We start from the raw sequence: 14292 nt of genomic DNA on the forward strand, positions 1-14292 counted from the left end.
TTATATTTTCAGAAATAATAATAAGGAGCTCGTTCTGTTTTAATTTTATGGATTTTTTGCGGAATTCCATATTAAAGAAAAAAAAGAGTTTGAACTATTCAATGATTGGTGAAAAAACGATTGAAAGCTGTTGAAAACCGATAGTGTTTAATCGATTTTTGGCAATATAATATTTTTTTGCAAGGGTTCCTTATTAAAAATAATATTAGGAGATTAAGTTTTTTTTCTGGCATGTTGTATGAATATTAATAAAACGTTACGCGCAAGGTCCCCGAGATGTTAATGGAATAAATTTAGACGAATTTTCAAGTTACTAAAAGTTAATGGCAGGTTTATTAATTTCCGTAGAATGTTACCATCTTACAATTTAAGGTGTAATTTCATTGGGATGTTGATGTGCTGTGAGGAATATAATATGAATAATTACAGTTATCTCTAATTTTAATCTATAAATTAAGAATTTTCTTTGTTTAATAATAAATTGATGACATTATATATGTCATGTTATCATTATATATATCATATGGACTGTTTAAAAAATTTGGTATGAAAAAAATTTTTTGTTTTGCATTAAAATTTTGTTAATTATATTTTAGTTTAGTAAAAAATTTTAATAAAAATTTAAATTGTATATAAATTAAAAATAGAATATATAATATTACACATTTTTAAGTATACTCTCAAAACATTAGCTGAGAATTTTAAATAATACTTAAATAAAAATTAAATTTTGTTTTATTAGAAACATACTTGTATAAATCTATCATACATCTATAACAGATGTCTAATGGACATCCATGATGGATTTATATACGACATCTACCATGGAGATAATATGGATTTCAGTAGTATACAAAAGCATATGTTCCGGCTCACATTTTTCCTGCACCAAAAATCAGCTAAAAAACACCAAAATCATTCATAAAAGACAACAAAAAGAAGAACTTCTAAAATATTGAAAGAAACTAAGGGCGTCCTTCGGACTAAACCTTTCAGGTGCTTGACCTGAATTAATAAAATATTGGAAAAAAACCTTCCAAATATTGACAGAAATCCTAAATTCCAAGAGTGTTAAACTCCGAATCAAGACCAAAGAGTGTTAAACTCTAAATCAAAACCAATTATAATACAAGTCCAAGGGACGCTAAGTCCAAAGGACGCTTACAAAGTGATTAGATCCTTTTTATTTATCCAGTGGTTATGTGTATTATCAAAGCCTAGCCATTTAACATAAACTTTATTTCCTTTTCTTTTTAATATTTTTTCAACTAAATAGATGTTAGATGGAATTTTAGTTTTTTGTAGTTCTTGTTCATAAAAAGTTCCCTTAATTTCTTCACCTTTCATATCTTTAATATGATAATATGGGAGTATGTTTTTAAAAACTTTATCTATTACAAATATTTCAGTTGACCAATTAGGCGTATATCCTTTTTCAAACATATGCTTTAATTTATTAATCCTTACATAATCACCAACTTTGAATCGCATCTTCAGGTGTCTTTCAGGCGCATCCTTTGTACTTAGTCTTTCAGACGTCTTCTCACACAGTTTACTAGTTAGTCTTTCAGACGCGACTCTTTGGGGCTTGTCAAGACGGCTTGACGCTTCACACGGTGTCATTCCTATAGTTCTATGCTTTCTATTGTTATAAATATTTGACAAATTTGGTAATATATCAACCCACTTATAATTACCCTGTATACTGAATTGTTTCCACATTAATTCTATGAGTGATTTATTAAATCTTTCAACAATTGTAGCTTTTTTATCGCTATACGTTGAATAATGATTAATTTTATTTTGTTCCATGAGTTTTTTAAAATCTTTATTATAAAATTCTTTCCCATTATCCGTTTGTAAATTTTTTGGTAGTTTATGCTGTGAGTTCAGATCAACCCCTTGAGGTAGGTTTTTAAAACAAATACTCATTGCCTTTGATACACTTTCTCCAGTTTTATTTTTAACAGGAATTGCCCAAGCAAATTTGGAAAAAGTATCAATAATTGTTAATAAATATTTATATAAATAATGATATGATAACGGCCTCTACGAGCAATATTTGGGTGTTCGATTTTTATTTTTTCATATTATTTTCATTCAATTTACAAAATTTTGTGGGACGTTTCGACACTTACTTGTGTCTCTTCAGCCACCGAAAAATCTTACATGAATAAGTGGTTACATGGAGCAAGTCTATTCATACCTCCGGGCGTGTTCGCAAGGCGCAAATGTTAATGTTTATCACCATCCTTTTTGTTTTATCAAGTAATTTTCGATGATGGAATGCTGAAAGATCAAAATAAAATAATAAGATATTATTGTGAAGGAAGGCATAAAAATATTAGTATTCTTAGATTATATTATAAATACACTAAAATAAACCCTATAATTAGAAAAAATTCAAATCTGTGGTTTATTTTTAATGAGTTTGGAGATAATCTCAGAAAAATACATGAAGAATTGGCTTCTGAATTAACATATGAAGAGTTTTGTAAGTTCTGTAAAAAAGCTTGGTCAGAACCACATGGATTTTTGGGAATTGATAAAACAAAAAATGATAAATATTTCTTTCAAAAAAATAATGAATTAATATTATTATTATAAATGGGAAGAAATTTACGTAATGTATCAGGAAGAGCGAGATAGCCTATATTTCTCTCTCACTCGCAGGAATTTGACGAAATCTTGCGGCCAGTCTCTGATTAGAAGGTCTCTATCCTATTCCTATTCCTGGCGCCAGGACACACACACACACACAACGCCGCTCAGTTTTTTTACACACCATATTATTTACCAAGCCGGCCGCTCTTGGTAAATAAAATCTTGGATTGGGCGGATTCGAACCGGCAATCTCAAGATTACTGGGCATGTGTTATCTCCCTGAGCCATACGAAGATAACAGTTAAACATGACTAATTACTGAGTGATATGTGATCCGAGCGCTTCGAAGCTTAGTCTTTATGCTAAGTCTGAAGGACGCTTAGTCCGTAGGACGCACTTCATGTAAGTCAATCATTACGCTCACATTTTTTAAGTTTTGGATCTTAGCTGTGAAGGTCAAACGTCTGAAAGACTAAGTCCGAGGGACGCCCCTGATTCAGAGTTTAACACTCTTGACATTAACAAACTACATTAGCGTCCCTTGGACTAAACGTCCCTTGGACCAAACGTCCCTTGGACTAAGCGTCCCTTGGACTTAGTCTTTCAGACGCCTTTCAGATGCCTTTCAGGTTTTGCTTGGTATTCTCATAACCAAAAGGAGACGTTTCTATATTATTATTTAAATATACTTTATCATCGTATGCTGATAATGCTATTTTATTTGTTTTAACAGTGTAAAGTTTCATATGGAAAAATATTGTCTATTTAATTTAGTAGGCATTTTTATCTTTTGTTTTTCATATATACACAGAGCAACATGATCATTATACTTTTCTTCTTTCTCAAACGAATCGTTGCATTTTTCACATATGTATCGCTTTCTGTGTCTTTTTATTATTTGTCCTCTTAATAAAGCACTCATATTTTTAATTCCAACTACATGCTCTTTGTATATTAAAAGATTTATACATTTTCTATCTTTTTAATTATCACTTACAATAGCTTGATCAATAGTAAACGACGAACCTTCGGTTCTTGAATTCTTTGCATTCGACTTACCATTATTTCGTCTACTCGATAAACATTTATAGCTATATTAAAAAAATCTTCATATTTTTTCATATTTTCTTTTATAATTTGTATGGGATAATTCATATTTAACATTTCATACCTCGATATATCATATTTGGAAAATCTTTCTTTATTATTATCAGCGGGATTAAGTATACTCTTTAATGCATATTCAAAGCATCTAAGATTTTCTTGATTCTCACATTTAAATTTATTAGTTTTTCTATTGTTAACATTTTTTTGCTATAATATAATTGGGTAATTTAACATAAGTTTCACCTCGAAGAGGGGTGTATTTATCGGACTGTAAATCAAGTTGAATAACTCTATCAAACACAAACTTGGTGTTTTTTGCATTAAAGTTTGCAAATTGATTTAAAATGATATTATGCATAAAATTGATTATATCAGATATTATATCCTCAGATAAAATATGCTCAATATTACTATGAAAATAATGTGTATGTTTGTCAATTACATTACCACATAAATCCAATACATGATATTGCACCTTTGCAACTAATTTTACTGTTACAGCTGTATGTTTTCTAAATCCAGTTCGTATTTTATCTTCTACGTATGATTTAGTTCGTTCAAGAAATATACTTAAATCATAACTATTTATATCCGAGTAGAATGTATAATCAACAACCATGTCATTCCACACACCTTTAGCTCTAACAACTTTGACTTCCTCTTCTTCATCACAATAATTGTTTGGTAATTCTTTAAAATCTTTTGATTTATTTATAATCCCATCTTTCCTTTTTCTTGGTTGAGAAAAAATATTTTCATGAAAAGATTTTTTCATTTTGAAGTTTTTTACATTCATAACAGGTGTAACTGATTCCATATTTTAAATTATTTGATTTAACAAAATTACAATGCGGTTTAATAATTTAACATGTGGAACATTTCCTCTCCATTTATTATATAAAATTTTTATTAATTCATCACTCTATTTTGTATATACACTCTAAAAAGAAAAGGAAATAAAGTTTATGTTAAATGGCTAGGCTTTGATAATACACATAACCACTGGATAAATAAGAAGGATCTAATCACTTCGTAAGCGTCTTTTGGACTTAGCGTTCCTTGGACTGGTATTATAATTGGTCTTGATTTAGAGTTTAACACTCTTTGGTTTTGATTCGGAGTTTAACACTCTTGGAATTTAGGATTTCTGTCAATATTTGCAAGGTTTTTTTTCCAATATTTTATTAATTCAGGTCAAGCACCTGAAAGGTTTAGTCCGAAGGACGCCCTTAGTTTCTTTCAATATTTTAGAAGTTCTTCTTTTTGTTGTCTTTTATGAATGATTTTGGTGTTTTTTAGCTGATTTTTGGTGCAGGAAAAATGTGAGCCAGAACATATGCTTTTGTATACTACTGATTTCTATTAGAAATCTATATAATATCCACTGTGGAGATAGATGTCGCATGGAGTTATGGAGGTTATATGGACGTTTAATGGATGTCATGTTCCGTGTGGGTTATTACTCGGGTATGACCACAAAAATAAAAGTGATAAAGAGTTGCGTAAATTAATTGACGAATTAACAGAAATTGACTGCAACATCGATCAAGAATGAAATCAATTAAGATATGCGGCTCAGTTAGCCAACAAAGCGGTACAAGAATACAATAAAAGTAAATATGATCAACGTCATAAGAAATCTGCCAAATATGCAGAGGGGAACCTTGTTTTAATCCAAGTCTTACAGCATAAGCCAGGCGTTAATCAGAAATTGCTACCGAAGTACAAAGGGCCATACCAGACCAAAAAAATATTAAACAAAAATCAGTTTGTGGTTACAGATGTTCCGGGATACAATTTAACTCAAAAACCATATAATACGATTTTGTCCGCTGACAAAATTAAACCCTGGATTCGTGTGACGCCAAATATTGTACCAGAGACCGAAAATAAATACGTATAATGTCGCAATAAAAATTAGTTCATAAGATAATTGACTGTCATAGCTAGTTATAAGTGCGAAAAGTATAAGTTGTTTATATTAAAGATTTTTTTTTATAAATAAGTTTACCTAAGCTAATGTTAGTTCGGGACGAACTAACGGGCCAGGATGGTCGAAGCTGTACGCGCATGAAATAGAAAGAATTATAAATGCCGATAAGTTAGGAAAATTGAGCTATTTGGAATACTTGAACAGGATCGCGCTGGCATCGATAACAGAGATTAGGAAGTAGGATGAGTGAGTGAGGGACAGAGCGAGTTGAGAGCGAAAGCGGAGCAGAATGCGATTTACGGAGCGATACCGTGTTAGAATAATTTGCAAGAGTGATGTTAGTTCAGTTTAGCGAGTAAACGTTATTGAGAACATTGTAAAATTAAAGAATAAAATAGAGTGCAAGATTAAAATAACGCACCGATTTATTTTATGGAACCGTACAATACTTGCTTTTGACAGGTATAGGTTAAGTTTGCAAAATGCCAGAGTGCATTGTTCGTACGTTCTCATTTATAAAAAAGTGAAGCTGCCAAATTCTTCGTAATACTTGTGGATAGTCAGGTCAGGTATATCTCATTTATATTAGAGAAAAGTAAAACATTACAAAAGTAATTTATGCTACGTGTAAAAACAGAACAAAACATCGCAATACATATGTTTATAAGAAAGAGATGTGTGTATTCTATAATATGTTTACTATAAGCTATATGTGTGTGTATTCTATAGATTCAACTATCCAGAAGTATCATGAAGAACTTTGCAGCTTTACTTTTTTATAAATGAAAAAGTGTTACGCTAATGTTGCACTCTGGAAAATTTAATGTCGAACACCTGTCAAAAACCAGTATGGATAACTGCGAACAGTAATATAGGCATACACACACAAGAATCTAGTATATTTGAGTGCATTTGTCAAAGGAGTGTCATCATATAGTTATGTTAGTTATTCGTCATATGTAACTACAGATAAGTATAAATAACATTGGTGAAACGCAGTCTGTAAAGTTAATGCATGTCTTATGAATAGTTGATAAATATACATTTATTTTTCAATGGAACCAGAAGAATTTTTCAAGCTTGATAAGATTTTTATAAAGCCTGTGGCATCATGTTTATTGCAAATCAACACCCAGTCAGCCACGTCTGTTCTAACAGATATTGCCAAGTGCTTGCTACAAATTATTGTCAGCAAAAAGGCTACAAATTTGGTACAAGAGTTGTTATTACCGATTAAGCTGGCAGATTGCCGGCAAAAACCAAACAAAGCTTGCTAACATAACTAGACAACAAATTGGCGGCAGAAACCGAGCAAAGCTTGCTGACATGACTGACATCAGATTGTCAGCAAAAACTGAACAAGGTCTGAAGTGCGCAATCTGATGGCAAATTGGCAGCAAAAACCGAACAGAATCTGCAGCTTATTACAAAGTATTATAAAATAGTTCAGTCGCTTATCGCTATGCGGCGCGTTATTCATTATCTATACCCGTATTCAAATTCTTATCATGAGTGTATATAAAGCCTGCAAAACGCTAATAATATTATAATATATATATATCAGGTGATTGCATAAGTTCGTGCCCGATTTAAATATAAACTTCAATAGATTATATTTTAGAGATAACACTTCTGTTACATGGTATTTTTCAATTTGTCAGAATGCTATTTGGTATATATATTTGGCAAATAAAATTTAGTATTTAACTGACATTATCGATAATTTTGTTGTGTTTAGCATTGAGACAAAGATTGGTTACAATATGTTGGTTTGCAATAGACGTGTTGTCGCAGACTTTGTCAAAATCTTAACAGCTTGAAAAATGTTTCTAGTTCCATTGAAAAATAAATGTATTTATTTATTATAAAAATTTATAAATTATTTTAAAAAATAGATAGAAATAAAATATAAATGGAAATTTATAAGACATACACATTAATCACAGACTATATTTCACCAATGTTACTTATACCTGTAACTGCATATGATGCATGACAAATAACTATATGATGACAATCCTTTGACAAATGTATTTGAATACGCTGGATTCCTTTTTACATCTTTCGCTTTTGTTATATAATCAAGATAGAAGACAGATTAGTCAAACAATTTATAGCATAGCACATGCGTATAGTAATATATTTTAATTTTAATTATAGTAATTTTTTTAAAAAAGGAATGTACAAATAAATATTGTATCAATCAAAGAAATAAAAGGATTGCTTTTTATAATTCAGAAATATAATAGATATATTCATTTTATCTGACTGCTCGTAAGCATGTGTATGTAGCAAAACATATATATAACATAAAAAAAATGATATAACTGCTAAAAAATTACTTTTAAAAAAAAGTGGAAAAAGGCGCCAAGTGCACGCGCACAAGCGGCTTTTGCTATAAAAAAACTCTTATATAAAATAGCGTTATTTCAATTTGTTGTGAAAAATTCTTATTAATAGTGTTACTATAGAATAGTGTTATTTTAATACAAAAACACTGTCATATTCAAACTAAAAAACTGTTTTACAAAATAGTTGTTATAATTCTCTACAAAAATAGTGAGATATATGATAAAAATATTGCGCCAACTAATAAAAATTTGTTACAAAATTTATTTATTATTATTTCTAATATTAAAAATTGTATCTCATAAATTGCAATGTGATTAAAATAGTGAAACATATTTAAGTAAAAGAAATTTTTTATTAAAAAAAATTTAAGTATAAAATAATTTTTTAATTAGAGAAAAACTTGGCACTGCGAAAATTCAAAATGTAAATAATACGTTAATTAGATTAGCATATGTTTAGTTTAGCAACGTCAAGTTTTTCTTTAATTAAAAAGTTATTTTATACTTAAATATGTTTTTTTTTTTTAAATTTTTGTTACTTAAATATGTTCCACTATTTTAATCACATTGCAATTTATGAAATACAATTTTTAATATTAAAAAAAATAATAAATAAATTTTGTAACAAATTTTTATTAGTTGGCGCGATATTTATATCATATATCTCACTTATATCATATTCTCACATTTTTGTAGAAAATTAAAACAACTATTTTGTAAAATAGTTTTTTAGTTTGAGTATGACAGCGTTTTTGTATTAAAATAACAGTATTTTGTATAAGAATATTTTACAACAAATTGAAATAACACTATTTTGTATAAAAGTTTTTTTATAGTAGTTTTTAAACGGAAAGCAATTATATTTTATGAATGACAAGGCTGAGATTTTGCACGCTCAGGCACGGCGAAATGGCAAGTGAAAAAAGTGCTTTTATGAATGGAGCGTCTTTTTTATGATATTACGATTATCATATAAATTTACAATAGCATTGTCATTGTATATGTTATCCTGCTTCTTTACACATTGCATTAGTACATTCTTTTTACGAATAATGGATGCAAAAACTAAAGGCATCTTAAAAATGATTCAAATAAAAATTTGCGACATGTTTCAATTTAAGTTGTTAAAGTGGTCGATTAATGTTACCATGAAGGTGTCTACTATTTCGCCGTGCTTGAGCGCGCGAAATCTCAGCTCTGCTATTATAAGATATAATCGCTTCCCGTTTAAAAACTATTATAGCCTCGACATTTTTGTATTAGGATTTTCGTCTTGAAATATATCCTAAGGAATCTATCATTAAGAGGAAGTACGGTAGTTTCAAGACACTCTGTATATACATATATACAAGGTGGTCCATATAACTGTTAACAGCTTGATATCTCGGAAACTATGCCATTGATTTTAAAGATTTAGGTCTTGAATTGTATAGGTCTGATGGGCCTTCAAACGTGAATGGAAGTTGGTTTCTAAGCCCCGGTTGTGTGGGTGGGGCGGAGGTTAACTTTAAAATTTTAAATGGGAACACCTATACGAAATTACATTTTTGGATTTTATGAAAGAAAACAATTTAGTTTTATTCGAAACATTTTTTGTCAATTGTTTCTATGAAAAAATATGACGAAATTTTGAAATTTTTCAACTTATTACCCAGTAAACACTTTGTTGCAATAATATAACATGGCAGTAACAAATAATATAACATAAGTTACTTATAAGATATATAACTGAAGTATATCATATGTGTTACTATGTAATGTTACAATGGTTACTGTATTAAATATTACTGCAATTTAAGATTGTTATCTTAGTGTTATATAAACTTTTTCTATATATAATTTATATATGTATATAATTTGGTTATACAATAATATAACGTGGAAGTAACAAATGTTATATATTTCAACATTACAACAGTAATATAACAGAATATCATTGCAATATAATATTCCTATATACGTGTTCCTTCGCTTGCCACTAAGTGGCGAAACCAGACTTAACTAACTCGTATTCAAGTTTTTGCCATGAAGTGCATATAAAGCCCACAAAAGATGGATACTAACACATGATGTAAATTTATAACGAATTGAATAAGTTTTGTGCGAAATTGATCAGTCAATTAATTTTTAAGTTATCCTGTACGCCAATTCGAAAAATGTTCTCAACAAAAACGCGTTTGAAGTTTTTGATGAAGTTTACGATACTTACAGCTGAAAAATTAATCTGGAAATTTAGTCTATTCCTGGACCATAAAGTAAGCCGTCCTCTTGCTCAAAAAAATTCTGTTGGGTCATTTTTTTTCGTTCTACGGATCATATGAGCTTCTTTAGACCTCTCTAAGCTACGACGTTTTGCTTTCAATAGCCGCTTCTCATGGGAATCGGCAAATATTTTGCAGATTCCTATATTATTGTATTAATATATTATTGTTTAATCATGATGTCCATTGTTTCCATTATTATCTTTAGTACAGGATAATAACCTTTATAAAAGGACCTAAATCGATTTTTCTAACACTACACGAACATGTGATGGCAATTTTATATCTTAATTTACGATTTCCCGTTTCACCTCAACTTATATCTTCCTTACAATATTTACAAATTCTTCTTATTCTCTTTGCATTTTTACAAAATTTTACCCAAACATATATCTATGACTTTTGATAGTCATTATGATGTCATTTTTATATTATTATGATTTTCTGTTCTGCTTGGGCATTTTTTGACGTTTTTTGATGGCAAAAATAAGACAAATTCCAGTATTATTATATAAAATTATATATTAATGTTTTAAAACATATAGATAAATTTAAATAATTTAATTTATAAAATTAAAGATCTTTTTGGACAGAAATTGTTCATTATTCATCCATTTCTCGAGCAAACGAGTTTCAAGTCTTATCTGACATCGAAAGAGATATTACATGAAATCAATCACTTCCCGGGATTCTTCCAACTCTTAATCACTTTATATGATATGTTAAAATCTTATAATTAAAAACATCTAACAATAAGAATAATTTGCATCGAGACTGGTTTGCAAAACTCGCATTATTTTTGGGAAATGCAAAGTTAAATACTGATTTTGGTAAAATCGTATAATTTTTAAACAATTGTAATTAAAAAACAAAAAAAATAATAGAAATCTTATACTTGTCTAGAAATTCTCGTAAAGACCCAGAATTTTATAAAGAAAATAAGAATAATTTATATACATACATGTTACTTTATGAATAATCCATATAAATATTATAAACACATTTGTATCTTTTTATGTAAGAAAAATCTTAGATTTTTCCAAAACCGATTTTAGGATGGTATTTTCCTAATGAACACTGTTTGTTGCAATAATATAACGTGGCAGTAATAAATAATATAATACAAGTTACTTATATGATATATAACTGAAATATATCATATGTGTTACTATGTAATGTTACAATGGTTACTGTATTAAATATTACTGCAATTTAAGATTGTTATCTTAGTGTTATATAAACTTTTTCTATATATAATTTATATATGTATATAATTTGGTTATACAATAATATAACGTGGAAGTAACAAATGTTATATGTTGCATTATTACAACAGTAATATAACAGAATATCATTGTAATATAATATTGGTATATACGTGTTCCTCTGCTTGCCGCTACGCGGCGAAACCAGATTTAACTAAATCGTATTCAAGTTTTTATCATGAAGTGTATATAAAGCCCACAAAAAATCGGTAACATAAGATACAAAATATATCTTTCTTTTGACAGTTTAATTTCTGATATAATCCCAACAAGGGATCCAGAATATTAAACAGATTATTTGAAATTAGGCGGGTAAATGGAAAATAGTCCATTTATTGCCTATTTAAAGCAAAAAATCTATTTTTATAAAAATTAAATTGTAAGTTTTATAAATTAAATATATATACATTATCTTTTTTATTTATTTAATTGCCAAATCTATGGTGGATTCCTATATGAACCAATTCAATATGGCGTATTGCTACAATATAACAATGGCACAACATATGTTATATTACACTCATATATTTATGAGTAATAAATTACAATTACAGTAACTTACCGGTAATACTTATGTATATTACTTGTTTTATTATTTTATACTAGCGGAGGCTTTATATTTTTTGATATGCGTATTCGAATATTTTTGTATGGACATTTGTCGCAATCCTGACGAAGGAACCAAAAAAAACGATGGAAATCGATTACATTGTTTTCTATAATAAATAATAAATTAACGAAAGCTTATAAGCGTAAATTCACACGATAGATTCTTTGTTTCTTTTTCATAGGTATCTCATTTTCAGCATTCACAATTTTAATTTCTTATTGTGTTTTACCGTAGTTATGAATCCTACATTGATGAAGGATCGTAAATTCACAATTGATTCTCGATCGTTTCCTTTTGTAAGTATATTATTGCAGCATCAAATTCTCTTATCTTTCTTATCGTTTCTTTTTCCACGAAACGTAAAAAAATAATTAAAAATCATAATAAAATAATAATAATAATAATATATTATTATTCAATAATTAATTCTTTTTGTAATTGTTAAGCAAGCATTTAATTAGCATTATTTATCTAAATCATTTAATAATTGTTATTAATGGCCGCTCGCTGCTCGCGCGTACCCCGACTATATGTATATAATTTGGTTATACAATAATATAACGTGGAAGTAACAAATGTTATATGTTGCATTATTACAACAGTAATATAACAGAATATCATTGTAATATAATATTGGTATATACGTGTTCCTCTGCTTGCCGCTACGCGGCGAAACCAGATTTAACTAAATCGTATTCAAGTTTTTATCATGAAGTGTATATAAAGCCCACAAAAAATCGGTAACATAAGATACAAAATATATCTTTCTTTTGACAGTTTAATTTCTGATATAATCCCAACAAGGGATCCAGAATATTAAACAGATTATTTGAAATTAGGCGGGTAAATGGAAAATAGTCCATTTATTGCCTATTTAAAGCAAAAAATCTATTTTTATAAAAATTAAATTGTAAGTTTTATAAATTAAATATATATACATTATCTTTTTTATTTATTTAATTGCCAAATCTATGGTGGATTCCTATATGAACCAATTCAATATGGCGTATTGCTACAATATAACAATGGCACAACATATGTTATATTACACTCATATATTTATGAGTAATAAATTACAATTACAGTAACTTACCGGTAATACTTATGTATATTACTTGTAATATTCCGTTTTATTGCTCTTATATAACAGTGTTTACTGGGTAGTTACTTGAAGCGCTCGTGCGCATGTAGATATTTTATGCATGGTTTTACTTACGATATAATATTATTCCATTGTTGTGTTTGATTTTCATATTGTATGATGTATTTCTTTATTTTCCCTTGTTCCTTATTCAGATTTTTTAAAGCTTCTTCTTCTAGCATAATAGCTTTCTGTAATTCCTGTTTTAATGTTTCTTCTACGTTGTTAGAACCAATATTAGTCTAAGAAATAAAGCATCATAAGTTTTATTAAAAATAACAATAACAATATTGCTAATTTAGAATCTTTTATACTACCTGTATTTTACTATGTAATTTTTCTTCAATAATTTTCATTTTTACAATTTTTTGATGCAGTTTTTTTTTCTCTTGGATACTCTACAATATAATGGCAATGTTATTTCATCATAGATTTTATACTCTGACATGTAAATTACCTTTAATAATTTGTCCTTCAGCTGTTTCGTTTCAGATAATAAATCACTCGTCGTATTTTTCATATTTATTTCTACCATGTTATGACTTTTGTATGCCTTATGGTATCTTTCGTCAGTTTCACGTGCTGTTTGGCGTAGTGTCTTGACATCTACGAAATTATAACATATATAATATATATTGCGTATATATATGTATGTATACAAGATATCCCAGAGCAAAAATGAATGTCACCTAAACCTTTTTCATAGAATAAATGTATTTTTTCATTTGCAAAAAGATTCCGCATGTACTTTATAGAAAATTGGGGGATAGCACGATTTCCGTGGCGCCTAGATTTGAGCATGGATTCTTCATAAATGGACCATTTAGAACAAAAGTTCAAGAGTGACAAAACTCGCCGCTGGCATGCCTAGAGCGTACGTCCCACGGTCTAGCCACGCGAAACGCGCGCTCATTCGCCAATCTTTTTTAATTAATATTTCAATAATTATTGCGAAAATTGCAAAATGGTACAGGACTTTTCTGTTCAGTTTACTGTGCTCTACCTGCTCACGAGCGTTGT

At 28.9% G+C, this 14292-nt stretch overlaps 2 protein-coding genes across 3 annotated transcripts in view; both read right to left on the reverse strand.

Annotated features, from left to right (window-relative positions):
* The window catches only part of LOC115241970 (intraflagellar transport protein 81 homolog), a 77936-nt gene that overhangs the window by 15178 nt on the left and 48466 nt on the right, over window positions 1–14292 (reverse strand). For both annotated transcript variants that reach the window (XM_029817968.1, XM_029817969.1), the window contains exons 11-13: window positions 13730–13878; window positions 13590–13670; window positions 13348–13514 (exon numbers count right to left, since the gene is read on the reverse strand). In XM_029817968.1, coding sequence (XP_029673828.1) covers window positions 13348–13514; window positions 13590–13670; window positions 13730–13878 — 397 coding nt within the window. The remainder of the gene's footprint in view (window positions 1–13347; window positions 13515–13589; window positions 13671–13729; window positions 13879–14292) is intronic.
* On the reverse strand, window positions 579–2020 carry LOC115241971. Its single transcript, XM_029817970.1, has 2 exons — window positions 1468–2020; window positions 579–899 (listed from the first exon to the last, which is right to left on the reverse strand). Exons 1-2 carry the CDS (start codon window positions 1930–1932, stop codon window positions 873–875), a joined length of 492 nt encoding a protein of 163 aa, XP_029673830.1. The 5' UTR covers window positions 1933–2020; the 3' UTR covers window positions 579–872.

This window comes from Formica exsecta, unplaced genomic scaffold (assembly GCF_003651465.1).
Source record: "Formica exsecta isolate Colony F162 unplaced genomic scaffold, ASM365146v1 scaffold547, whole genome shotgun sequence".
NCBI classification, from domain to species: Eukaryota; Metazoa; Arthropoda; class Insecta; order Hymenoptera; family Formicidae; genus Formica; species Formica exsecta.